Source organism: Aythya marila (genome assembly GCF_965140915.1).
Source record: "Aythya marila genome assembly, chromosome: 21".
Classification (NCBI taxonomy): Eukaryota; Metazoa; Chordata; class Aves; order Anseriformes; family Anatidae; genus Aythya; species Aythya marila.
In genome coordinates, this window is record NC_139062.1 from 2,851,749 (window position 1) to 2,878,967 (window position 27,219).

The 27,219-nt window shown below is 56.1% G+C and overlaps 2 protein-coding genes across 2 annotated transcripts in view; one reads left to right on the forward strand and one right to left on the reverse strand.

The window, feature by feature from the left end:
- The window catches only part of NOC2L (NOC2 like nucleolar associated transcriptional repressor), a 34,429-nt gene extending 24,820 nt beyond the window's left edge, over positions 1–9,609 (reverse strand). The window contains exons 1-11 of the mRNA XM_082777253.1: positions 9,583–9,609; positions 9,345–9,482; positions 8,639–8,810; positions 8,193–8,321; positions 7,472–7,592; positions 6,816–6,906; positions 6,343–6,421; positions 4,732–4,842; positions 4,107–4,220; positions 3,264–3,452; positions 977–1,116 (exon numbers count right to left, since the gene is read on the reverse strand). Of these exons, the coding sequence (XP_082633379.1) occupies positions 977–1,116; positions 3,264–3,452; positions 4,107–4,220; positions 4,732–4,842; positions 6,343–6,421; positions 6,816–6,906; positions 7,472–7,592; positions 8,193–8,321; positions 8,639–8,810; positions 9,345–9,482; positions 9,583–9,602 (1,304 nt within the window). The 5' untranslated portion in view covers positions 9,603–9,609. The remainder of the gene's footprint in view (positions 1–976; positions 1,117–3,263; positions 3,453–4,106; positions 4,221–4,731; positions 4,843–6,342; positions 6,422–6,815; positions 6,907–7,471; positions 7,593–8,192; positions 8,322–8,638; positions 8,811–9,344; positions 9,483–9,582) is intronic.
- A 597-nt stretch (positions 9,610–10,206) lies between these two features.
- On the forward strand, positions 10,207–27,039 carry KLHL17 (kelch like family member 17). The gene is made up of 12 exons (XM_082777258.1): positions 10,207–10,245; positions 17,288–17,537; positions 17,920–18,041; positions 18,472–18,693; positions 19,462–19,578; positions 19,888–20,101; positions 20,219–20,363; positions 20,558–20,725; positions 21,039–21,127; positions 21,755–21,828; positions 23,081–23,262; positions 23,814–27,039. The coding sequence occupies exons 2-12, from the start codon at positions 17,327–17,329 to the stop codon at positions 24,040–24,042; spliced, it is 1,773 nt and encodes a 590-aa protein (XP_082633384.1). The 5' UTR covers positions 10,207–10,245; positions 17,288–17,326; the 3' UTR covers positions 24,043–27,039.
- The last annotated feature ends 180 nt before the right edge of the window (positions 27,040–27,219 follow it).

Sequence of the window (27,219 nt, forward strand, 5' to 3'; positions counted from 1 at the left end):
AGGGTGATAGGGGAAAAAGATAAGTAAAGTAAAAAAACTGCAAGCAAAAAACAATGAGAAAAGCTTTCATATTGCTCAAAATAAGCAAGCAGGCTTGTGCACAATTAAAAATAAGACTTCAGCACACTTCTGATTCCAAAACCAAGTCCTTATCTCCTCCCTGATTTCAAACCCCCCTCAAAATAGCACAGCTCTGAGACTATCAGGAACTGCTGAGCATGGCACGGCATGCATGCACTTGGACAGCTCCACAGAAATACCCAGACAGATATAACTTCTTGGTAAGAGCTCTCAGGAAAGGAATTCTACCTGGTGCTGCCACTCCTCTACTTGTGAGGACATTCCAACAGATGTTGAAAGGCAAAACTGTCCCGTCTGGGTTAGTACTTCACATGAATGCTTGCAACTACTCTTATTTTAAGCTTACCTTTTAGATAGCGTCCTCTTTCTCAAGGAATTTTAAGAAATACAAAGCTCCAGCAGTTCAGGTATCACGCCTTTTAGCGAAGCAGAATTGGACTAGGCACCAAAACTAACTGCATTGCTTTGTGTCTCCCCAGCAACCCACCAGATGATAGCAAAGAAGGGTTTAGGTTGTTCAGAGATGTGCTCAGGCTGCACAAACTCCACGAATAGTTTGCAGTATGGCAAAAAAAGCAGCTGACACTATTTTTTTGTCCTCACTGCTGTTCACCACTTAGCTACTTTTGAGCCCAATCCTTCCTGCAGTGTCTGATTTCACACCCCCTGAGCCCATGGTCTCAGCTGGTGAAGCAGAGGTGCTGACTTCCTCTCCAGCAATCCTTTAATTCCTTCATGCAACGTGCTCGCAACACGCCTGCAGCTGTAAGACCTCCATCAAAAGCAGCTCTCGGGTTAAATCCAAATCACATAACAGTACCACCCCTTCGGAACTGTTTTACCACATCCAACAAGAGAAGGATTGCCAGAAGAGAAAAAAAAAAAAACTACTTACTTGATACAGCCAATGATGACCTGTGTCAGAGGATAGATCAAGGGCTCCATGACCTCGCTGGGGTAGATCGTGCTGAGAACCCGACACCAGAAATAGAGGCAGTGGACGTACTGCCAGTTGTAGACAGACTGGAAGTTCTCCTGCAGGAAAGGGATGAACAGACATGAAAATGGGGCACCTGAGAGGGGCTCAACTCCAATTTCTCTCCACAATTCATTTCATTTCTTTCTCCTGCAGGACACTGCGCACTGCCCAGAGGATACCTCACATTCTGGCTGTGGCTTTGATGCTGCTGGCTCTTCCACCACCCAGCAGAGTCAGATGCAGCACGCCATAATTTAGTACTGGTTAGTGCCTTGAAGGAAATAAGGCGCAGCACAGCCTGCTTTTCTTCCCAAGTACGGCTCATTGGAGAGGGATGATTTAATGACTCAGCTCCCAGCAGATGGTGAGATGCAGCCAAGCATCAGGAAGCCTTTAACCGTTCCCTTCACTCACAGGCCTGGGGACAGTCCCCAGGAACCCCCAGGTAGGAAGGCTGGAAAGCAGCACTGCTCTGACAGCCTCGTGAGCCGCCTTCTGGCCTCTGCAGACCAGAAAGGAGAGGAAAAAAGCATGTAAACTCCTACAGGAGGAAATTCCTCTGCATTTCCCCTCGTTGTACTCAGACTCTGGCTGTGAGGTTGCAGCTTATCCTTCCCGCTCAAGGCCTCCCTTCCCTCAGATGCGTTAACCAAACCCCCTGCCCACCACCCCACTATCTCTGAAGCATAATGCCAGTATTTTAAAGATGTTTCTGTGAGCATTCACTGTCACAGCAAGCACCAAACCATCGACCTAGCACTCCTCCCTGCTTTTGGGAAAGACACAGTCCAGGCCAGTTGAAGTTTTCAACTGTGGAGTAAAAATGACAGAGCTGAGAACAAACTTGCAGCTCTGTTTCTAAGCCAGCCTTTATGGTTACCAGCAAAAACAATGCAAGAGGCCAGTGCGTCTGACATGCTGTGACACCAGAACAGTGGTTTCAGGCTGGCCCAGACCAAGTCTTGCACAAAATCCAAGCCACGTGGTTTTTCAAGAATGTTTGGGCAAGCCCCTACTCCTTCCTGCCATGTGCTGGAGCAGCCCATAGTGCCAGAGTAAACAGAAGCCCAGAAGGAGTGCAGAAGTCCCTTAAGGACACTCTTTCCAACGAGTTCTGCAGGCCCAGAACGCACAGCACTGCGCCAAGATCTTAGGAGATAACATTTTAAAAGGTGCCTCAGCTCCAGCCTGTTTCACACAGGCTTTCAAGGCTCAGGTCACCTCTTTTGTATGGTGAAAGAAGATGTGCAAGTCCCAGAAAAAGGACAGAAGCCCTGAACTGCAACCACTGGCCCACATCTTGTGATAGGAACTTAGGCTGCAGCTGGAAGTGGCAGAGCTCTCACCAGGTACCAAGGTTTGTTTTCAGCTTCTCCTGTAAACAGCGACCTGCTCCTGTAACCACCTTCCACAGCCACCCACTGCTCAATTTAAGCTAATTGGCTTACTGCTTGGATTTATACCTTTTGGTTGTGCTGATGTCATTTAAAGTTCCCGCAACCCTCCCCAGCTGTGAAAACAAGTGGATTTAGGTCTTGTCTGGGCCAGACTCAGTCTTACACTGAGTGTGTAAGAAGCCACCACAATCCAATTAGGGCAGGCATATACATCCCAGACTTCGTTTATCCCCATGTCTGAACAGCCAGGAGATTTAACCAGTCACCAATCCTGCAATGTTTGGGAGCAGCTCAAGCATTAATCTACAGGGATCCGTTTTGCTGAACGGTAACAAAGCCAGGATTAACAAGCTGACTCAGATTTGCTAGGTCAGACTGGAGGCGGCCCAAATCAGGGCTGTTCCCAAAAAGTCTGAGCTGCTTTGTTCAATTGGATGGGCAATGCCAGCTGCTGCTGGATTGGGCAGACACACACACCAGGGTCATTCCTGGTCTTCTTTACCCTGGGCTTTTGTAACAGAGGCTGCCAACTATAAATGCAGAAGAGGGAGAGTGCAAATCCTTGCAAAGTGAGGAGAGAAAAGTGACTCCCACCCCCCGTAGTGTCCTGTTCTCTCCTTCCTTGCTGAAAACTAACACAGAAAAGAAGAATTCACGGACAGCTATGAAGATTTCATAGCTCCCAGCCCCAGCAAATAATCCCTCGGCACGTTATGAAATGGATCAGACAATTCCTGACACTTCAGAGAGGCCACCAAAAGCCTGAAGTAGCTAGAGTAGCTTTCCTCCCACAGCAGGGCACCTACCTTCTTCTTTATGGTCATAGCACTGCGCAGGTGGATGGCGAGCTGCCGGATATAGATGAAGGCGTGCTGGTAGGAGATGTGGGTGTCCAGGGCATACATCTCTGTCAGCGTCCGCTGCATGAAGTTGATCATGGGCAGCACGTTGGGAGAAGTAAATCTTGAGTTCTTCACAAACGAGATGTACATTTGCTGTTGGGGAAAGAGGACGACGTGCTTGTTGTCAGAACAAAACCAGTGTTTTACCAACCTTCCCCACCCACCCAGGCGTTCCCAACCACCTGCGAAGTGTTCCTTTAAAAACCAGATGCTTCAAAAAAAAAAAATATTTGAAGAGATAATTCAGTCTACTCCTCTCCAAGAGTCAGAATCTTTTCCTCACTCATACACTGTTTAGCAGAGCTTAGAAACGTCCTTGCCATTGCTCCTCCACAGGAGGAGGAAGGAGCTGCAGGATGGCTTTGAGCCATACACACTGCAGGCTGGTCACAGCAGTTAATGCAGCTCTCTGGTAACAAACAGTGGTAACAAAGCAAACTACACTTGGGAGCCTCAGCTATTAGCTGAGAGCAGCACTGAGTAGCGTGTCAGCACTTGAAGAAAGCCCTTGAGAGGCTGGAGGATGAGTATTCAGCCAGCAGACAGGCAGGTACCAGAGGCATTCTCTGCAAAACCCAGGAGTGCCCCTAGAAGGAACAACAGCAGCGAGCAGGAGACTCTGACCTGCAGAATTTCTCCCATTTTACGTTTCGGGGAGCCAGCACCTTGCCCCACCTCAGAGGCTGCCCTAAGTTCTTGGCATTTGACTTCAAAAAAGCTGCAGAGCAGAGGGAACAGCAGGCTCACCTTCAGCAAGGTGTGCAAGTACGTGTCTTTCTTGTGGCGGCAGATCTTGTTCAGCACGAGGAAGGCCAGCACCCTCACGGTTTCCTCGCCCGTGCTCCACAAATGAACTACTCGCTGGGAAGGGAAACCCACAGATAAGCATCCCAGCCTCGCCCTGCTCCAGCTTTTCATTTAAACATCACCCCCTTGTTGCCCTCTTTCGCTCTTTTCCGCCCCCATTGTTGTTCTTAAGCACTCAGCAGTTGTGACTAAGTTTCTGCAAAAATATTCCACCCACAGCATGGAGTGAAATGCTATCACAGACACACACAGACTCAGGCAGCAAGTACTCCATCTGCAGCAGGGAAGCAGACAGCTTCCCCAGAACACCCCCACATCACTTTGCATAGGGACTCGCACTGAGTGCACACATTGTGCTCACTCAGCTTTCCCTGAAAGAGCTCCACGGCACTCACAAACCTGGAGGAGAAAGCACAAATCCCTCCTGGGACCAGAAGAAAAGCGAGGGAAGAGTCCAGGAGACTGGACTGTCATGGGATCTGGTCCAAATACCATGAGGGGCTTGTTTGGAGGGGTAAAGAAAGTGCTTGAGGGCTACACGAAGCACCATAGCACGAAGCCTTACCTTGAGAAGTATACGGCACTGCTTTGGGAAGGTCAGATAATAAGGCACTGTGGCATTGACATGCTGAAGGACTGCTGCTCCAACAGAGGCTTCTGTTAAACAAGACAGGAGCTACAAGGAAAAAAAAATAAAATCCTAGTTAGTATAGTCCTCCTCACATCTTCCTTTAGCATTTACCATTGGTATTTTGCTGTTCCCAAGTAATTCTGGGCTCCAAAGGACTGGAAGAACAGCCTAGCAAGAAGCTAAAAAAAAAAACCAAGCTGTATTAGGAATGGAGCAGGTCCACAGCAGGTTAAAGAATTCCCCTGCAGGAACATCATCTTAGCAAACAGGAGCTCAGGCTACCAGCACCTGAGTTCATCACTTAAAGCCTCACTGTACTGCAACAAGTCCATCTCCACGAAGCTTCCAGCTTCTTACAGGCAGCGTGACACCGATGCCATTGTCATCTCACCACAGATGGCCGAGGCGTGATGAAGACGCTCTCAGTCTACACACAGCTTGCTCGGAAGCAGACCATCTGAGCTGCCTGAAGACTTCCAGTGCTTCACCAGATTTTTTTCAGGGGAAGCAGGAATGCTACTGGGTATCTAGAGGTTAACTCGAGCTCAAGAAAAAGGTTTAAACATCGTCTTGGTATCTCTGGGTTGTTCAGCTCAGTTCCCCTGCAGCCAAACTCAAGCACAGAACTTTGTGCTTTCTAATTTAAGCTCGAAGTCATCTCAATTTCAAAGAAGTTCTGCACGATGGAATATCCACTCTTGCCTGAAATCCCAATTGCTGTAAGCAGAGACATTTTTCTAACTCTGTTTTCTTTCTCATTCTCCTCCTTGCAATGCAAGGACTCTGCAGTCCTTCACACAACAAAAAGACAACACTTTTCAGAAACTATCATGCCAGAAAAACCCTGCCACAAAGCATGAGGACACTCAGAAGGAAGCACAGGACCAGGAATTATTTCCATGACTGGACTGCCAGCTTTTCCTTTTCTTCTGCAGTCTTTAATTCTGCTGCTGCTAAGGAGCACCACAGCTTGAGGAAAAAGCTCTGCTGATCAGAAGGCTGTTTCTGCTAAGTCATCCTGCCCTCGTTACCTCACAGCAAAAAGGCATCAGCATCCCCCCTTATGTTCCCTGCCCTCAGTTTCTGAAGACTGTTACAGCGATACTGTTAGTTTTGTATTTTTTATGTCCCATACTTGGGGATGTTACAGCTTTCCACCTTCATATTTACTACAAGAAATGGCAAGATCATAACACCAAAATATGCATTAGAAATTCAGAACGCTGGAGCACGGCACTGCCAACTTCATGGACGCTAATTATTTTGGCAGACAAATTAAGGCAAAGAATTGCCAGAAGGTTTAACTAGTCCTTCTTTACAGGCTACCTATTTTCAACCAGTTATTCTATAGAGCTCCGTGCTATTTGTTAGACCAAAAACCTCCAAAAACAAGAGACATGCAGACTCACAGCTCACAAGTGCCCAAAGCCCACAGACCCACTGAGACTGCAGAGGGCAGAAATTATCTCAGCGAATAAATTAATAAATAAGCCCGCTGATGCACAGATGAACCCCTGAGAACACAAACATGCTGGAATTTCTTACTTGGATCGTACAGGTCAGGTACATTCTTATGTCCAGCCGCAGCTTGCTCCAAATTGGGCTGCTGGAAGGGAGGACCAACCTGGAAGGAAACTAGAGTTGAGTTTAGCTTTAAAAAAAAAAAAAACACAAATTAATGCTTCAGTAACAGAACAGGGAGTTCGCTTTCTTAGCATTGCCAATGAGTAAAAAAAACTGCTTGTAAAGCAAAAATAAAAAAAAAAAAGTAATGATTTTGTCACAGATGCAGAGAAGCACTTCTCAAAGCATTACAAAATTTGATTCAAGGCAGAGTTCAGCTTCCCAGCCATGTACCCAGGTCTCAGACTGATTCAGCGGCCTTAAGCCACCCCAAAATTCAAACGCAGCCTACACCAGCCAGGCTCGTGCAGCAGAAAGGTAGAACTGGAGCTTCTAGAAGTAAAGCCCCCACCAGCTTTCTCTCACCAGCAGTTCTCAGATCTCCTCAGACTTACTTTTGTTTGTTCTTCGGGGCTTTTATAAGCAGCAGCTCTTGCAGGCAGTGGAAGAGGTCCCGGACACAGAAGGACACAAGGGCATTGAACACTGTTTAAAAAAAAAAAAAGTCAAAAAAGCATTTGTAAGTGACTTTCCACATATTCTTGGATTCTAAGCTAACCTGAAAAGAGCTCTCTAAGGAGATGAAGCCACCAGAGCCTTCTCTACTCTCCACATGAAGAGCACCAAGCACAAAAGAAGCCCAACCCTTTATAAGAGGTCTATACTACCAACACTCTGACCCAAAACATAACGGGGATTCAAAGGTACTTTTTAAAGGGTTGCATAGGCACTTTTTATAGGGTCACATGGGTTATAGAATGGGGTAAAAAGACAAAACAGCTCAGTAAAATCGGTTCTAAGAGGCCACAGCAAGAAGCAGCAGCAAAAGTTGTCCAAAGAACTTCAATGTGAGGATTTCAACAGAACTAACTTTGCTCAAAGAGATATAATCCCACTCCCACGAACATGAAGATAAGCCACTCACGTGAAACTTACCCTTCCACAGGCTTTGTTAACTCCTGTCTGTACTTATTCTTTTCTAATAGCTGAAATTCCCCTCCCCAAATGAGCTGTGGGTATATTTCACACAGAAGCATGGCAATCAACTCACCTGCAGCATCAATGACTTTGTACTTGCTAGGGTCAGCCCCTTCATTATCTCCTTTGGTAGTTGCTACGGCCGCTTTGAATGCTTGAGTGATTTCATGGAAGAGCCTTGGTGTTAGCCGTCTCTGGGGAAAGAGCAAGACAAGCAACAGTCAAACTCTGAAGCACTACTGGGACAGGAGAATTGGAATTACTGGAAGCCTGGTTGCAAAAATAGCTCCATCCTTTCACGTGAAGAAAGGTGTGAAGACAGTTAACAAATGGCAGCGGCCTTCACTTGCTCTAAAATAGGTTTCTAGGACATTTAATTGGTTGGGGGATGAGGAACAGAGACCTAGCTGCAAGCAATTATCCAGCCTGACCTTTCCCTCCCCCTCTTACAGGCAGCAAGCTATTTTATCACTGCTCAAAATGGGACTTCAGAGAAGTTCCTGGAACTGTCACAGACACAGCACTTAGCAAGGCAGTGAACAAGAATTAATCATCCTGCCTTTCTCTGAGCCGTTCCAGTTTCTCCAGCTTCCCCCCTCTGACAGAGTCAGAGTAATCTTGCAGCCCAAGCAAAAATTGCAGACAAATCATATTGAAATCACAAGAAATCTACAGGCAGGACTGTCACCATCTTCTCTGTGCTTGTGAAATACGAACAAAACCAAAGGTGGTGACATGTGGAAGAACGTTAAAGAAGAACACTCCAGTGCCTTGTATTCTAGCTCCCTGCTCACCTCCGCAGCTTTCTTCCACTCTTCAACCATCTTCAAGCTGACAGGAATGGTATCAGCTTTCTTGTGTTTGGCTGTTTTACGTTCGTCTTCATCTTCGTCTTCATCTTCTTCATCTTCAACACTTGCTTCCTAGAAAAGTTTTTTTTATGAAGACCGAGTAAATGCTTACAGACTTATTTTCTGGCCCTGCCTCTTTTGCTGAGAGGCTGCTGAAGAGGAGAGCAGGCAGCAGCAATTGCTATTAATTCTGTCAGCAGCACTTTGTGTAAAGCACTAACAAAATTAAGGTTACCACAAATTCCCCAAAAAAGCTCCTCTTGGGCCACCTGTAGCACCATAGGCCCCACTACACTTTGCCCCTGCACTGAAACTCAAACACTTAACATGTACTTGATTGATTTCAGCTGAAATAATTGGTTCCAGCAGCCCAAATTAACACCTGGTACCTCCAGCGTATCAGGTGGAACATGCAACCTCTCATCATCCTCATCAGAGCTGTCTGAGGCATCAAAGTTCAGCAGAGTGCGGTCGTTTTCTTCCAAAAACTTGTAAAACTCGGGATCCTTTTCCTTCAGCCGGGAGAGCTGGTCTTTGTGCTCAGAGGCCTTCCCCTTCTTCCTGGTAGATGAGAATTAATGGGTGTTAATTCATTAATTCACTGCTCGAGCTTCTGCTGGGGCTGGAGGGAAAGCACACAGCCTGGGGGCAACGAGGTGCAGCTGGGACTAACGGGATTGGTGAGGGGTTTACCAGGGCTGGGCTCCCACCTGGAACACTTTTAACACACATTTTGGAGGGCTTGTTAAGGAGTGTTTTAATTGGGGATTAAAGAAAGCTGAAGTTTAATTGAGGACTAGGAACAGCTGAAGCCTGTGGCAGGCTGAGGCTGTGCTGGGCTGATGGAGGTACCAGCAGAGGTCCTGAAGAGCAGATTATGAAGGAAAAATTCATCTTTTTTTAAATTTTCAGGGTTATTTTTGCAAACTTTTTAAACAAAAACCAACAAAACGCTGATATTTCATAGCGAAGAACCCAGAAGCCCACCCCACGCGAACAACCTGACGGCAGAGCCTCAGCAAAGCCCCCCCCGGACACAAAACCTCTCATTTTCCACCCATTTTTGGCTCCCGGGCCCCGCAGCCCGGCCCTCACCTGGCGGCCGCCTGGGGCCGGCCCCGCTCCCGCTGCTTCGGCCTCGGCCTCGCCTCCTCCTCCTCCTCCTCATCACCCTCGGGCTCCGACTCGAAGCCGGCCGCGAGGAACTCGTCCACGCTCAGCTCCGCCAGGCTCCTGCGGGCCGGAAGGGAAGGGGTTAAAGGGGTTAAAATGGGGTAAAAAGGGGTTAAAATGGGTTAAAAGGGGGGGGGGGGGGCCAGGCCCGGCCGCTCACCTCCGCCCGGTGCCCGCCATGCTGCCGCCCGCGCCGCTTCCGCTCCCACAATGCCCCGCGGCGGGGAGGGGCGGGGCTAAACCCTCAAAGGGAAGCGGGGCCGCCGTAATGAAGGCGGAGCCACGCCCACTGAAGGAGAGGCCACGCCCATTGAGAGCGAGGCCACGCCCACTTAAGGCGGAGCCACGCCCACCGAGAACGGAGCCGCCTCGCTAAGGGCGTAGCCACGCCCACTGGCGGCGGAGCCACGCCCACTCAATCCGGACGCGGTGGACTCAGCGCGGAGCCACGCCTACCAACAGCGAAGCCACACCCACTATAAACGTAGTCACGCCCACTAAACCCGGACGCGGTGGACTCAGCGTATAGCCACGCCCACTAAGAGCGAAGCCACACCCCCTATAAAAGTAGCCACGCCCACTAAACGCGAGGCCTCGCCCACTCAGCCCGGACGCCGCTAACTCATCTCGGAAGCCACGCCCACTCACCCCTTAGCCCCACCCACTAACACAATAACCACGCCCACCGCCCCCTAAACCACGCCCCCTTGCGGGCCTTTCCCCTTCTCGTCCCCTCCCTAAGCCCCGCCCCTTGCCCCGCCCCTTGCCCCGCCCCGGCGCGGGCAGAGCGGAGCCCGCAGCCCCGGGCACCGGCAGCGGGGCCGTGAGTAGGGGCCGGGGGGGGGGGGAGGGGGGGGCACGGGGAGCACCAGGGGGCTGGGGGGGGGACACCGGGGGTCGAGGCGCTGGGACCCCCCCCCTGTGTGCAGCCACCGCCGGGGGGGTGAAGGGCACCGGTACTGCGGGATTGGGGCGGGTTTTGGGGGATTTGGGGGGATTTTAGGGGGTTTGGGGGGATTTTGGGGGTTTTTGGGGTTTTGGGTTTTTTTTCCTCTCTACGGTGGGTGGCGGGAGGTGTGTGCCCCGCTATGGTGTCCTCAGGCCTGGGGTGTTCGCTGCTTGGTCGCGGTGTGGGGGGGGATTTGGTAGCCCCCCGGTAGGGTTTGGGGTTAGGGAGGGGTATAAAGGGTGCTTGGGGTTTTTTTTTTGGGGGGGTCCCCATCACCGCCAGCAGCGGGGTTCAATGGGGACGGAGCCCCCGAAAGGGGCAGGGTGCTCCCGGGGTGATTCAGCACCGGGAGGGTGAGCGGAAACATTCGGCTTTGGGGAGGGGGAGGAAGGATGGGGACCCCCCCTTTGGGTCCGTTCTGACCCCAATGAGCAGGGGTCAGGCCCCAGCGGGGCTGGTTTTAGGGTCGGGGGTGAGGGAGGCTGAGATGTTGTAGGGGACTTCACGTGCCTGTGGACGCCGGTTCCCCAGCCCCCACGTGGGAAGGTTTCCTGCTGTTTTCCTGGTTTTTGGGGTCAGGGAGGAGGGTTTTTGTTAAATCCCAGCCAGCTGCCGGCAGAGGAGGAGGATGTTTGGGGGAGAAGTTGTGCTGCAGGATGAGGACGGGGACGTGGAAGGGCTGCGGGCACCCTGGGGTGCCTCTGGGGCGCAAGGTCTGGTGTTTGGGGCGCTGCAGCGATCCCATATGTCGAGTTTTCCCTCCTGGTCTGGTGGAGATGCGTTCAACGGGGCAGTACCGTGGGTGTCTTGGGTGTAAAAATGTGAATTTCCACCCCAAGGGCTCACCGAGTACCCAAATCAGAGCAGGGCAGGAGCTGGCGGGGGTGGCGGTAGCCCCAAACCTCTTGGGTTGGCCACCCGGGATCCCAATGGGGTCGCTCCTTCGTGCCTGGGGTTATGGGGAAGGTCTCTTGATGTCCCTTCTGGGGGTCAAGGGCCGCTCGGTGGGGAAAAAAAACCCTTTGCAGCCCCTCACGGGCAGGAATTTGAGCTTTTTTGTCTCCAATTCCCAGCGTCTTGGACTCGTGAGTGGTGGCCGGTCCTTCACAGCTCCCCCAGCGAGAGGTTTTTTGGGGTTTTTCCCCTGCATCCCCACCTCGCTTCCATTGCTCACACCGGTGACAAGGCCACGAGGCTCCAGGGGGCTGCCCCCGGAGGGGACGGAGCTGTGGGGATGCCAGGAAGGGGCATTTAGGGCATTCCCAGCCCTGGGTGGAAGCAAAGGGCTTTGATTTTGCTCAGATTTTGGGGTGCTTTGTGCCTCGCCACAGCTGGAGACCCGCGCATTTTGCATCTCCAGGCCTCTTTACGACGGACTTTTTCCATTTCTTCTTCCTCCCTGGTGTGGGAAGCCAAAACTCTTCGGGTCCTGGCCCCGGTGTGACCCAGGGGTTGGCACAGGCGCCCCTAAAATCCCTCAGCCACGCAGCCCTGCCTGGAGCTGCTGCCATCCCCTCCCTGCAGGGCGCTGCAGGGGAAGCTGGCTGCAGGAGGAGCTGGACAGGGTGCACGAGAAGGGTTTTTGCCCAGCGAGCCGGGCTCAAAACCTTTCTTTTTTTGGCTACGGGAATGTCCTGGTGCCGAGGTTCTGCCTCGCACCCCCTTTCTCCGAGCAAATTTGCTTCGGGGGACGAGCTGGGGGCAACCGGGAGCTGCTGGGTGCTGGGTCCCCAGGCAAAACACCCCGGGAGAAATGGGAAGAGAAGCTTCCATCAGCCCCACAACCCCACTGATTCCAGCCCAGGGAGCTGCTGGCGAGGTCAATGTGCTCAGTGCCCTCCTCTGCCCGTGCCGGAGAGCTGGCAGGGGTGTGCGCTTCTCCCCTGCCCTCCCCAACCCCCTCGCCGAGGCTCCACGTCCTCTCTGGCAGCTTGTCACTTCTCTGCAGATGTCTAGACAGGAGGATTCAGCGCGTGGCAGTTGTGCCTAATTCATTAAAAAAATAAATAAATAATAAAAAAAAAACACAACACAACACCCTACGGAGAGCTGGGGAGTCTCAGCCCTGCTGGCTCGCGGCAGATTTACGCAGGATCCACGGCCTGAGGGTTTGGGGGACAGGAGGAGGGGAAGGTGAAGGGGTTGGGATCGAGGTGCACGTCGTAGCAGCCGGCTGTCCTTGCAGCTCAGCACAGCTCCTGCCCTCCACGGTGCCCATCGGGAGCTGGGAGAGGGGCAGCAGGCACCCGAGCCCTGGTGCCAAAGCCAGCTCCGTGCCCCGTTGGGTCATATTTCCAGCAGTAGTTGCAGTCCCGACCGGTGTATGGGGTTGTTTTATGGGTATTTACTGCCGTAAATCAGTGCTGGCGGTGGCTGGACCCGCAGCTTGTAGCAAAAAACAAAAAAAAAAAAGGAATTTGGGATGCCGGATTTGGGGCAGGAAGGGCAGGTGGGGTTTGTCTGCTCGCGAAAACAGCCCCGGCGTCTCCGAGATGCCTGCTGCGAGAGGATTACTGATGCAAAAATCCTGCTAGTCATCCTAAAGCTCCTCCGCACCGGCTTCAGAGCCGCGGAGGGGATTCACCAAAAGGGGCTGGCCGAGCACGGAGGAGCCCTGCGCCCCGCGGGACCTCCACAAAACCCCGAGGAAAGGGGAAAATTTGGGCCGGCAACCTTCCCGGCTGGGTGTCCGGGTGCTGCTCTCCCTTTGCGGCAGCACAACAGCAGCTATTGTTGCTGCCGGCTCAGCTGCTCGTGTCTTATGACTGCTGAAGGGAAGGAGCAGTCCCTGGGAGCACATCCTCTGCCTGCTCCACGGGGGGAAGAAGAAGCTGCTCGAGATGCTGGGCGCACCCAGGGGTTCCCTGTGCCCGCCTTTTGGGGCTCTTTCCCTGAGTTTTGCCATTTGTCCGGGCTCCTTGCGGGGTGCTGCATGCAGGAGAACAGCCTGGGAGCCCTCTCGGAGGGGCCGCAAATAATAATTCGGAGGGATTGGGGTAGGGGAGAGGAGAATGCACTCGGAAGCAGCAATTCTCTGCTTTTTGACCCCGCCACCAGCTCCTTCCTCCCCAGCCTCCCTGCCCGTGCAGGGCGAGCCTTGCTGTGCGTGCCCCAAAGCAGGGCTGTGGGGCTGGTATCCCCAAAACGGGGATATGAGGGACAGGGCACACGTGGGAGGGAGCGATTTGGGCATAAAATGCATCAGGCCTTGGGGAATATCGTGCCCTAGAGGAGGGCACAGCAGCACCTTGTCCCCAGCACCCGGCCAGCTGCACAGGATGTCTCCCCGCTGGCCCGGCGGGCACAAACTCTCCATCCAGGGCCACCAACAAAAAAAACCTTTCTGCAGGGCCTTCCTGGGGAAAGGGCAGCCCCCGAGCTTCTCCCGGGAGGATGCTCTGTGCCCTGGCTATTGCTCAGCACGCTGCCTTTCACTCTCGGCAAAATATGTTTTATTTTTTTGTGTGTGTGTGTGTGTGTGCGCGAAGCGAACAGGCCTCCCTTTGGGCAGGGATCATTTGCATTAATTAACGGGAGCCGTTATGCACGGCCACGCTCCGTCGCTTGGGAGCCAAACAAACGCCTTCTTTTTATTTGATTTGATTTGATTTTTTTTTTTTAATTTTTGTCCTAACCTAGGAGTTAGGACAAGTCAGCCGCTGCGGAACACGTGCGCCCAGGCTGCCGCGTGCTCCACAAAAGTGGGTTTGTGTTTGGTCCCCCCCGCCGGAGCCCTGGACACTGCCTCCCTGTCTCTCGTGGTCCAGGCGCCGTTCCCCGTTAATTATATCTTTGCTGGGCTCGTCTCCCTTCGTTTCCTGGGAACGAGGGTTTACAAGGAAATGAGGAATATTCAGTGCCAGCGAGGCTGGGAGCTCAGGGAGCAGCAGTGGGGTGTCCTCTCCCTGTTCCCCCCCTGCTGATTATATCCTGGCTGGTTAAAGCCGAAAGCTCGGATGGGAACGAGTCATTTCAGAGCAGAAGGAGCTCTGGGGATGGGGCTGTACCCCCTGCAAGCCTTAAACCAGCCCCACGCCGGTGGTCTCCACGTTTTGGGATGGGGACCCTTCCCCACGGAGCCCGCGGGGCACAACCCATGGGGCAGGGCATCAGCTGCCGGCCTGCCTGCTGTGGTAACCCTGCAGAGCTCGGTGTTTCTATCACGTTAGGTGGTCGTGGCTGGTGTTTTCCTGGCATTTGAAATGGGAGCGTGAGTGTGGTGCCCCCCTGGCACAGCAAATCAGCCTCCTAGGGTTGGTCGTCGTGATTCACCTCTCCGTGCGCTGGTGCACGCTGCCAGGAGAGGGGAGAGGCTCTGCAGGAGCTGTTTCCCTGTGCAAATCCTCAGGGAGGGACTGTCCCGTGGGCTGGGGATGCTCTTGGGATGCCGGTGGCACTGGGGTGGCTGGGATGGGATCTCCCTGGGGTGCTGCTCCCTGCCCGGTCGCTTCGTAGCTGGCGCTGCACGGGGCAGCAGGGGCGCAGGGGGCACCGGTGGGGCTTCGCTGAGCTCTTCAGAGGCTCACTGCAGGGAGAAATAATGTCCCCCTTGTCACTCCCGGCGTTTGTACTTGCCCAAAGTCACGCAATGACTCAGTGGCAGGGCTGGGAAGAGAGCCCAGGACTTCCGACCCTCCTTGGAAACGCATCTGGTGGCTGGAGCCGGAGATGCGGCGGCATCACGGGAACCTTCAGCCCGCCGTGCGCGCCCTCTGTGGCTCTCCCCGCTGCTGGAGCCGCCTCGTGTGCTGCCCTCCAGCCTGCCTGGGGAGGCACAGCGTCCTCATGGGGCTGCCAGCACGCCGAGCAGCACCCCCAGCTCCCTGCACACCTCTCCTCTCCTGTTTTATGCCCTGGCACTGCTCGGGGGGGCTCTCGGTTACAGCTGGGGCACCGCCGCCGTAGCGATGGGGAGCAGCGTGCTCGGGGGGGCATCACACAGAGAATCAGGCTCGCAGCTAGGGGAATAAAGGAGAAGCAATGTCTGTTCTCTGCCTCTAAACCAGGCCTGGGAAGGGAGCTGCTGAGCCCGGAGAGATGCTGAAGTGCCTTCGTGCAGGCACCTCTCGCCGCGGTGTCCGTGGCGCAAATGGGGTGTCCCGGGGACATCGCAGCTTTCTGAAAGCTCAGCTGAGGGGCTTGGGAGGAGAAGGCCAGTTAACGCTTGGGATTCTCTTCCCTTTCAAGGGCACAGCAGCATCCTGCTCTCACTGCTGGGAGGTGTTCGTTGTGTGCCCCTGAATCCTCCTCGCTGTCACTGCCATGGGGAATCTCATGTCGCACTGATGATGCGAGGAGAAGAGGGCATCGCAGGCCTCCCTCCCGCTCTGAAAAGCTGTTTATTCATCTTTTTCCCTCCCCCAGACTCTCGTACACGACACAACTGCTATTTAAAAACGGATAGATGGCTGCTTTTCGCGGCTGAGCAGGCACAGCATGGTGGGCTTCTATTTTTAGGCCGAGCGCGGCTGGCAACGTGGAGGTGTCGCGAGGAGCAGGGAGGCGGAGGGGATTCTCTCGCCGCAGGGATGCGGGGGCAGGCGATGAGCGCAGCACGCTGCCTTTCTTCCTCCCAGCTGCCTTTTTCTCCTGCTGCCTCCCCCGGCTCCCTCCTGCTGCTCTCTTGTTCCCTCCCCACTCCCCCGGCTCGCCTTTGGGTGCCGCCGGCAGGGAGGCAGCCAAAAGCCTTTCGAAACGCAGGCAGGAGGCTAGATGCTCACGGCATGGAAAGGAGAAAAAAAAAAACAAAACATCTTTGCACAAAGAAATGCCCTTGTTTAGGCATTTTTTTGTTTTCTGAGAGCTCAGCAAGCTCACGCTGCTGCTCCCTGCGTGCCCAGAGGCATGTGCGCAGGCTGAGCTCTGCATCAGGTCCTGGCCACCCGGTCTCTGTCCTTTGCTGTCTGTCCATCCTGTCCTCCTCATCAAACGAGAGCTGTTTGAAGCCCAGGGCTGGCTGCTGGAAGGACAACATCAGCTGGGGATGGTGCAGGGGGGCTCAGGGCTCTGCTTTGCCCCCGCTGCCCATTGGGACCGGAGCTGCGGTGCTGCGGCAGGATGGTCCGGGGCAGCCCTGGGGTTGGATGTGCCTGGTTAGAGGACACGTGGGGGGAGTGAGACCAGCACGTTAAAGCCTGTGTTCCCTGTTCCCGTAAAGGAAAGCTCAGTCTTTGTCCAAAAAGAGGCTTGAAATATAAAAAACTGAGAGAATTGAACCCCAAATCTGCCGGGTTCTGTGCTGGGGTTGTGCAGCTCCGTGCTACGATTGCCTTTGCCCTCTGCCTTGTCCTCCTGAATTGATTTTGGGCAGCTCTTTGGGCTTCAATTCTGAGGGCAGGTGCACCACAAACCTCCTGGCATCTTCTGGAAGCAGGAAGAGAACAAGCATGGCTCAGAGGGCTGCGGTCCATAACGCCCCTCTTGCATTTGGGATCACGGCATTCCCTGCTTGTGGTTTGCTCGGTCTGCCCCGGGTTGTCGTGGTCGCTGTCTCGAGGGGTTTATTTTAAAATGTGTTCGGTCAGTGCCTGGTGGGACTTGTGAGACCAGTGCTGCTGATGTGATGGAGACGCACACGGCCAGGCTGATTTGGAGGTGGTGCAGCTGCACAGAAAACCAAGCGTGATCGCGTACATAAAGCAGTGCCCTTCCGAAGGCGGGGAGGAGGATATTGATCCAGAGACGAGCACAGCAGGGAGGCAGTGGGTGCCAGCACTGCCACAGAGCAGCGAAGAGCCTCGGCATCACCTTGCACAACTCGTGTCCCTCCAGGGACCGTCCTCTCCCCGTTCCTTAGGAGCAGGGTGCTGCTTCCCTGGCAGGAGCTGCTCTTGCTCGGGGTCTTGGAGGAGGGTCCCATGGGAACCGTCGGGGTCTGGAGCTGTTCTGGGTAATGCTTTGTTTCTCCTTGTCCCAGGGACGCCGAGAAGGGAGATCCCAGCGCCCACCCGCAGCCATGGAAGGCGGCGTGCAGCTCCTCAACCGCGACGGCCACAGCATCTCGCACAACTCCAAGCGGCACTACCACGACGCCTTCGTCTGCATGAACCGCATGCGGCAGCGCGGGCTGCTCTGCGACATCGTCCTCCACGTGGGCACCAAGGAGATCAAGGCCCACAAGGTGGTGCTGGCGTCCTGCAGCCCCTACTTCCACGCCATGTTCACAAGCAAGTAGTCTTCCTCTCTTCTTCCTCTCTCCTCCGTGGCGCGGTGCCCCCAGCTCCCCAAACTTTTTTTTTTTTTTTTTTTTTTTCCGCAATCCCCTTCCCTTTCTGCCCTCCTCCTGCCTTGTGGAAGGGTGATGCCCGTGTATCATCTCGGTGGGCGAGTGCATTCCTCATTTGGCTCCCTCCTGTGCAGCACGCTGCCCGTAATCCCCTCCCCAGCTATTTTGGTGCCCGTCCTGCAGACGTGGACCCCGTTCCCTGCTGCTTCTCCCCGCTGGGGCTGTGACGCCGGGCTGTGGACGCGGCTTGCTGCGTGGACAGCCAAATCTTCCTGCGGGGAGGCAATCCCGCTGAGGGGGCTTTCTCGGGGTGTTGCCCCCAGATGAGATGAGCGAGAGCCGCCAGACCCACGTCACGCTGCACGACATCGACCCACAGGCCCTGGAGCAGCTGGTGCAGTACGCGTACACGGCCGAGATCGTGGTGGGCGAGGGCAACGTGCAGGTAGGAGCCTCCCCCGATCCTTCCTCTCCACAAAGCTTGCCTCCTGGGGCTCTCCTCGCCCTCTTCTCAGGACTTTGGGCTGTCCTTCTGTGGTGCCACCTGCGTTGAGCAGTGGTCGGGGAGCTCCTCTGCCCTCCTGAGCCCGGAGATGGGGTTTGTGCAACTGCCTCCTTAAAGCAATATGGCAATGGGCAGCTCTAGCCCCGAGCATCTGCCATTTCCTAGCCCTTTGGGGTATCGTGGGCGTCCTTCTTGGCTCTTTTTAAACTCAGTCCTGTCGGAAACAAAGACTATTCTGTCCTCTGTGTGCTCATGTGCATGAAGCCGCTCACTAAACCTCTTCTGCCATTGACCTGCAGTGGGACAAGGGTGAAAATGGTGTTTCCTTGCCCTGGAAGCTCCTTTTTTCCCCATTCTTTTCCACTGCCAGACACTTCTTCCCGCTGCCAGCCTGCTTCAGCTCAATGGTGTGCGGGATGCTTGCTGCAAGTTCCTCCTGAGCCAGCTCGACCCATCCAACTGCCTGGGGATCCGGGGCTTTGCCGACACGCACTCCTGCAGCGACCTCCTCAAGTCTGCCCACAAGTACGTCCTCCAGCACTTCGTGGAGGTGGCCAAGACAGAGGAGTTCATGTTGCTGCCCCTCAAACAGGTGAGGTGCTGCTGGAGAGGTGAAGGTGTGAGCCTGGCGAGGCTTTGCTTGGTTTATCCTGGCAGGCACGGCCAGGAGCCTGAGGGACCCACACAGAGGGGACAGGGTTTGGCAGGGAAATGCAGCCAGAATCTGTGCTTTGGTCCTTTCTGTTGGATGGGGAAACAGTATGTGGAGGAGTGCTGCCAGACAGCGAGCTGAATCCCCTGTGAAATAGGGCCGGGAGGCTCGCAGGGAGGATAATTGCTGGTGCTGATGCTTGCCTCTGGGTGCTCTGCCCTCTGCCTGGGAGCACAAAGGGACACGTCTCCCCCATCCGTCCTCGGGGCAGAGGGCAGGGAGCATTTCTCCACCTGCTCCAGCTCTGTCATCCTTTGGCAGGCGAAGCGAGCCTGCTGGGAACAGCCAGGGCACCTGGCTCCATCCCATGAAATATTGAAGGGACGCGTGCGGGCAGAGTCGTCTGCCTGAGCTCACTGATGCTTATTGGAAGTGTCAGGCACTGCAGCAGCTTCAGACACAGAAAAGGAGGGGGGAAAACGAGCCGAGGAGGGTGGCTGAGGGCAGAGCTGGCTCCGCACCCGTGCTGCAAGATCCTTCAGATCCTTCATCCAGTGGCTGTGCACCCCTCGGCCCCCAGCATCTGCAGGAGGCCCCTCTCTGCCCCTGCCAGTGCTGTTCTGCTGGCTACTCACCCATCTGTGGGAATAAATCCCTTGGTCCCATGCTGTGCTAGCTGTGATTTGCCTTTTCCATCCCTCTCTGCAGGTGCTGGACCTGATTTCCAGCGACAGCCTGAACGTGCCGTCGGAGGAGGAGGTGTACCGGGCCGTGCTCAGCTGGGTCAAGCACGACGTGGACAGCAGAAGGCAGCATGTCCCCAGGGTGAGGGACTCTGCTGGGTTCAAGCCAGCTCCCAGCCTCTGTCGGGGTGGAAACGTGGGGTTGGAGGAAGCTGTGGGGTGGCCAGAGGGCAGGGTGTGGGCAGCAGAAGGGGATCAGCCCTGCCTGCAGACCGGCTGAGCTTTCCTGTGCGTTCCCCAACAAGGATCTTGAGCAAACATGATCAGAAACCTCAGAGCCTCCTGGCATGGGCACACTGGGTGCAGGAGGGCTCTGCAGCCCCATGGCGAGGGGTCATTGCTCATGGGATGGGTGCACCCCGCTGACGGGACGCGACCCCTCTCCCTTCAGCTGATGAAGTGCGTGCGGCTGCCCCTGCTGAGCCGGGACTTCCTGATGAGCAACGTGGACACGGAGCTGCTGGTGCGGCACCACTCGGAGTGCAAGGACCTGCTGATCGAAGCCCTCAAGTACCACCTCATGCCCGAGCAGCGAGGGGTCCTCAGCAACAGCAGGACGAGGCCGCGGCGCTGCGAGGGGGCCAGCACCGTGCTGTTCGCCGTGGGTAAGGCCCCGCCGGGGAAGGGGAGATCACCCCTTCCGAGCGGCTATCCTGGAATAAAAACCCCTTTCTGGGGGCTTTGGGGGCGTTGTGTGCTCTGCTTTGCCCTCCCGTGAGCAGGTGGGGGCAGCCTGTTCGCCATCCACGGGGACTGCGAGGCCTACGACACGCGGACGGACCGCTGGCACATGGTGGCCTCCATGTCGACGCGCAGGGCCCGGGTCGGCGTGGCCGCCATCGGGAACAAGCTGTACGCCGTGGGGGGGTAAGGACGAGGGCAGGAGGACATCGGGGGGGTGTCACCACCTCCGCACGGAGCCCTCTGTGCTCCCAGCCTTGGAAGAAGCTGGGGCGGTGACGGGGTTGTGGCCGTGGGTTTCAGCAGCGCGCGCCCAGCCTCTCACACGTCCTCTGTTGTGGTGTTTTTGTTTGTTTTTTGTTTTATTTTTCCCTATACAGCTACGACGGGACCTCGGATCTGGCCACGGTGGAGTCCTACGACCCCGTCACCAACTCCTGGCAGCCTGAGGTGTCCATGGGCACCCGGAGGAGCTGCCTGGGCGTAGCGGCGCTCCACGGGCTGCTCTATGCGGCCGGGGGGTACGACGGAGCCTCGTGCCTCAACAGGTAGGGGATCACCCTGCTTCGAGCTCCTCCGATGCTCTTGCATGCACTGGGGAGCCCCCACATCTGCTCCCAACAGACAACCCAGCCCTGGTATAGATTTCTTGCAATCCAGCCAGGCCTTCCAGTGTCTTTGTCCCGGGGGAAAAGCATCCTGTAGCCCTCTCCCACCGCAGCCCTTGCCCTTTGTTAGCTCTCCCCTCCCTTTTTCCCAAGCTTTTTTGGGAGCTGCCCCCCCAGGCTGTGTCAAAGGGGCTGGTGTGGGCTTTGCCAGTGTCACAGCTTGTTGTGTTCCTGTGTCCCTGCCCTGCTGCAGCGCGGAGCGCTACGACCCTCTGACCGGCACCTGGACGTCCATCGCTGCCATGAGCACCAGGAGACGCTACGTGCGGGTGGCCACGCTAGGTGGGTGATGGCACGAGGACCTGGCTTCGGTGCAGACCCTCTCCTGCCTTTCTGCTGGTTCCTTTTCGTGTTCTTCCAGTCGCTGCCTCACCCTCCGCGGGTTCCCTAGCTGTGGGTAACCCAGCCGGCCCTCTGCTGTGTGCTCCTGGCGTGCTCCCTGCCTTTGCCTTGCTCCTCAGCCTCCCTCCCAGTTGGGTTCCAGCCCGTTCCAGCAGCTCCCCAGTGCCCCCCCGACGTGTTCCTCAGCTCCTTTGTGCCCACTTCCAGCTTGGAGCACGAGGGCTGGCCGCGGACGATCTCCCATCCCTAGCAGGGAAGGGAACACCTTACGAGTTTCCTCTTAGTTTTCCCTTTTGACAAGGATCAATTCCCTTCCTGACGGTCCGAGCAGCAGTGTGGGGTCAAACCTGTCTCTCCTGGGGGTGCCATGCCACGATATCTCACGACTCCAACCGAGTGACTTCTGTCCCTAAGGAGGATGCCGTGGGAGAAGCATTACTGAAGCCACGCGAGCCCCCTGGGGAGCGGGGGGCACCCATGGGGACGCCCCATGTGGCGTTTGTGGGGGATTATGCGGGGGCTGGGGGGGCTTCAGCTGATCCCTGCGTGTGTCTGATGTCTTTGCAGAAGGCAACCTCTACGCTGTTGGGGGATACGACAGCTCGTCCCACCTGGCCACGGTAGAAAAGTATGAGCCCCAGGTAAATCCAGCCTCGTAACCCTTTTTTTTCTCCCCTCCTGGTGGGTGCTCTGCAGGCAGAGAAGGGCCACACGGGTTGCTGAAGGGGGTGGTAGAAGGCGAGAGATCTGCTCTGAATGGGTTTGGAGCAGAAGTTTAAGCTGTGACCACGTCCTACCAAAGAATTGCAGGGGCAGGGGAGCAGAAGGGGTGCCCAGCTCTGGGAGCTCCCTCTGAGGTTTTTATCCACCAGATCCCTCCATGTCCTCGGTGCCCGTAGGCCAGCTCAGCTTCTCGAGGAAGAGCAGCTCTCGTTCACATCTCCCAGCTTCCAGCCCCAGCTTTTTTTGCTGCGTGCTCACCCAGGGCCCTTAGCAGGGATTGCAGTCGGCTGGGGACACGCGTTGGGGCTGGGGGCTCACAGCTCTGTTCCAGCAGGCTGCAGAGCTGCAAAAAAAAAGCTCAAAAAGCAGGTCCTGGAGGTTTTCTGCGAGCTGTAAAGCCACAACCATGCCTTGTAGAGGTTCGAAATAGCCACGGCTCCATCCCCACGCCTGGTTTGGCTGTGCCATGCCTGGTGGCTTGGCACTGAGCTCTGCTCAGGGGGTGGCAGGGCTCCTGCCAGCTGGGGCTGTGCTTTCCCGAGCCTGTCGGCAGAGGTCTCCTGGGGCCTCACACTTCTTCCTGCTGGAGATTTGTTTCCTTTGCAAGTGTTGGGTTGGTTTGACAGCTCTTCTGGAGCCGCAGGAATGTCCCCGGACCCTGCATTCACAGTCCTCCCAGGTGCTTAGCTGGGAGGGAGGGCAAAAACCTTCCCCGTGGGGGCTGTGAACAGCAATATTTTGCCTCTCTCCTTCAGCAGGAGCAAACCAACCCCATGCAGCACTCTCCATCGTCCCGTGACATCTCTGCGATGCCCCCAAAATGGTTTTTGAGAGGGACGAGAGGGGTCTCACGGCGTGCTGGTGTCTGCCTGCAGCCCAGCTGGAGAGCTGGCTTGGCCCCGTGGGGCTGGGGCTGAGGAGGCAGCCAGCAGTGCTGCAATCCTGCTCTCTCTGCAAGCAGCTCGTGGCCTCTGCTCCAAATAACAATATCGGGAGGGTTCCTCCTCGCTCGCCCGTTGCCCTGACCTCTTTGGATGAAGGGGAAAGAGCTGGGGGCCTGCCCAAAGCGTTTTCTGGGGGGGAGGACTGTTAAGCCAAGATGGGTAGAGCAGGGGTGAGGGGAAGATGACTTGTACTGGGGCCTCACCAGCAAACATTGCCCCCTCCCAGATCAACACCTGGACGCCCATCGCCAACATGCTGAGCCGCCGGAGCAGCGCAGGGGTGGCCGTGCTGGAGGGGATGCTCTACGTGGCCGGCGGCAACGACGGGACCAGCTGCCTTAACTCCGTGGAGCGCTACAACCCCAAAACCAACACCTGGGAGAGCGTGGCGCCCATGAACATCCGCAGGTGAGGAGCTGGGGGCCAGGAGCTCGTCCCTCCGACAGCTTGGCCGCGCTTGGCACGGCGAGCGGCGCGCTGCAGAGCATTGCCCCAGGGGCCGGATGGCCCTGCAGCTGGCTGGCTCCGTGCTTGCTGCACAAAGGCAACCCAAGCTGCACATCCTGATGCTCTGCGAGGGGTTTTAGGGTGTGCGTGGGTGCCTGCAGGGACCTTCTGCAGCGGGCGTTGTCTGCTGAGGGATTGATGCCCGGCTCTCTGCGTGGCTGTACAGATTTGGGTGGCGTTGCTTGGCTGCGGGGAGGATTTTAGGCTTGGAGGTCCAAGGATTGGAGGCTCCTGTTATTTAGAAATAACACATCTGCAGCGGGAATTGGGTACCAGAGTGAGGGGAAAGCCTCAAAGCTCCGTGCTGCGCTCTGCCATGAACGCACGGTCTCTTTTCACGGGGCATTTATGAGGCTGGGCACCCCCTCCAGTGGGGTGGCAAGGACCCCCCGTGCCCCATGTGTGCTGTGCTGGAGCCTCACAGCCCCGTGGTCTCTGCCCGGTCCTTCCAGGAGCACCCACGACCTGGTGGCCATGGACGGCTGGCTGTACGCCGTGGGCGGCAACGACGGGAGCTCCAGCCTGAACTCCATCGAGAAGTACAACCCGCGCACCAACAAGTGGGTGGCAGCCTCCTGCATGTTCACCCGCCGCAGCAGCGTGGGGGTGGCGGTGCTGGAACTGCTCAACTTCCCACCCCCTTCCTCGCCCACCCTCTCGGTGTCTTCGACGAGCCTTTGACAAAGGAGCAGGACCTGCCCTACCTCCAGGGGACAGGGGCGCCTGGCGGAGCACCCGGCCGCCGTGGCCCGCCCCGCGGGGCAGCCGGTCGTTGTAGGAGGAGAGCGAAGGCGCCGGGTGCCACCCCCAGCCCCAACACCCCCAGGGACCCCGGAGCCATCCCCGCTTTCGTTGCACGCGTGGGACCCTCGCGGCGCTCAGAAACGTGCTTCCCGGGGGAGCACCCTCCTTCCAGGGGGCGAGGAGAGGGGGTGCCCTCCGCCCCGTCCGCGGACTCATCTCAGCGCCCTCCCGAAGGGTGTGGATTTTCCTTTGGGGAGGGGAATCCCCAAACCATTGCTGCTTTTGGGATTCGGACCAGCCAGCCGGTGCCACCCGGGCGAGCACAGCCAGCCGTGGAGGCTCCCCGGAGTCCTGCAGGGTGGCAGAGGTGGACGGCGCTCCTCCCGGGGCCACGGCCGAGTGTGCAAGCGCTCCTCTGAATGTCACTGTAGCCAAACTCTTTACCAAGCCTATCGTGCACTGTTCAAGACTCTGAGGCCACCGCATGGTTCTCAATGGTGTCTGACTGATGCCTTAAAATAAACGACTGAAGCCCAGCGAAGGGACGGGGGCCTGGAGGAGGCGAAGTTTGGAGGCAAAGCTGGATGCAGCATCCAGACCCCTCGGTGTTTCCAGGCTCGACCTCATTCCCGAGGATCCCAACTGCCCGTCCCTTTGGGGCGGCCCCAGACGGGTGGATTGGCCTTGTTCGCATCGTGCCCAGGCCGATGTCCCGGGTTCAAGTGGCCGTGTGGCTGCCTGCTCCCTGCACGTGCCCCTGGTGTGCGCTCTGATGGGAACAGATCATCCTGGCTGCTGCTCCCCTCTCTGCAAAGCAGGTTCTGGGTTTGTGGGAAGGGGCTCGGTTCCTGAAGGAGAAGGGTCCAGCCTTCTGAACAGGGAGGGTTGCCTGGTGTTATTTTTTTTTTTTTTTTGTGTTCATTTTTCACCTTTTTTTTTAAATTTGAGTGCCAGTATTTTCATTTTAATTACTTCGTATCCCTTTATTTTTTCCGCCCTGCCGGTGTTCCCCATCCCATCTGCTTTCAAGGCAGCAGAAGGGATGCAATTACTTTTCTTAATGGTTGATGAGATGATGACTGTGTCCTGGAAGACGTTCTCTAAAGACGTGTGGGTGTGTGTGCGTGTGTGAGAGACCATATGTACAGCGAAAACAGCATGGAAGGGACCATGTGCAATTAGCAGCTCCCCGGCAATTAAGCAGCCACTTTACCTAAAGGTTGAATAAATTAGCACTCTAAATCACAAGCCTGTCCTCCCAGACCCGCCTGTGCCGCGGGACCTCCTGGGTGGTTGCTTAGGATGTGATTTCGGTGCGTGTGCTGCAGGGCGTGCGCGTTATAGGGGCACGACAACCCCTGGTACCTCAGCGGTGTCCGTGTGGGGCATCAGAACATGCTCTGAGCGTTTGTTTGTTTTAGACTTTATGCCTTTAGCCGTGTGCCTCCGCTCCTTCTTGTTCCCCACGCACAGGATTCGCGTTTTACTTGTGTTTGGCCCAAATTTTCAAGAGGCGTGGGATGTCCTGCTTTCTCTTCTCCTTGGGGTGGGAAGAGAGCTCGGGACTCCCCAACTTAAGGCGATTTGCCCCGCGATCTGATTTCTCCCGGACAGGTGCCTGCATGTTTTACAAGCCCATTTTCAGTGCCTAAAGTTGGACACCTGAAATTACCAGCTGCTCCTGAAAACCTAGACTGCTTCCCCCCCACCCCGGCCTCTCCCCCAGGACAGTCTGGGCTTCTCTGGCTGAGGAGGGCGTTTTGTTTCCCCGAACAGACTTGAAATCTGCCTTTTGTTCCCCTGCCACTTCCCCAGGCTCTGCTGGAGCCGGCCCCAGCTCAGCAGCTCTCCCCATCCTGCAGATTTACACCCTGCAAGTGGCCAGGAGGCTCTCGCAGGTTGCCTCTCGGTCAGCACGGCGCTGGGGCTGCCAAAAGTGGAGGCACTCGCCTGCTGCGTGTGCAGTAATGATGAATTCGTGAAACCCACGTTGCTGTGTGTGTGTGAGTGTGTGCGTGAGAGAGGTCTCGATCCTTTTCTTCCCGTTCCTGTCAGCAACATCAGGATTTTAGTCTTTTGCGCATTCAGGGTGCCCTGGGCTTTAGGGTCCCCTGTATAGGAGGATCTGCTCGCAGAAAGGGGCTGGTGCTGGGACGCTGAGGCCAGTGGAAGGAATGGGAGAAGGGGAGCTGCAATCCTTAGCAATTTACTCTAGAAAAGGGGTGCAACACTGCCCTGCCTCCTGAGGGTCAGGGGAAGGGGCAGCGGGACTCCTGCCGCCCTCCGGCTGGGTCCTGAGCAATACCCCGGGGAGGAGGGAGCCCGTCGTGTCTGACATCCTAACTATGCAGGTGCTCACGGCTTCCCCCGAACGGGAAACGGAGGAAGGAAAGGGCGAAATCGTTCCCCAGAGCACCCCAACCCCACACTGTGTGGACACGAGGTGTCAGCATCTGCCCCGGGGCGATCCCGGGGCTGGAACTGGTGCTGCGCGCCCCTTGCCTCGGCGGGGCTGTGCGTCTGTCTGTGTGTCCGTCTGTGCGTTGTACCCTGTCCGAGCGGGGAGGAGAACCCGTCCCGACCCTCTGCCAGTGTTAGTTCAGTGGTGTCTCGCCCCAGATATCCCTCGTGCCCTTTCCCATGTGAGTTTCCCCCCCGGCTGAGGGGCGGCTGCGGGCTGGGTGCGGCGATGCGCTTCGCCCACCGACCCCGCTGAGGGTTGCGGGGGGATGGCCAGGGTGGGCAGAGCCCCGACCCCACACGGGGCAGGGGTTTGCTTGGCCATCCCGGTGGGCAGCCCCCGTCTAGCCATGTCAACCCGTCGTCACTTTGATTTCTCTGTAAGTTATCCGACTTATTTATGTGGAACTCTGTTTCTCCGAATTTTTTGCACTACGGGGGACTGGGGAGGGGATACAAGCAATACGAGCCAACGTGGACAATAAAGATGTTTTCTTGAATACAGGATCCTGTCTTCTGCAGCCTTTCTTCTCGCTTCCCTGGCCCTGCTAACACAGAGACAGGCAGCATTGCCCCGTGCAGAGGGGCTGGGAACGTCCTCCCCAGAGCAAAACTAAGGCGAAGCTGCTGGTGGTGCTGGAGCCCACTGGGAAA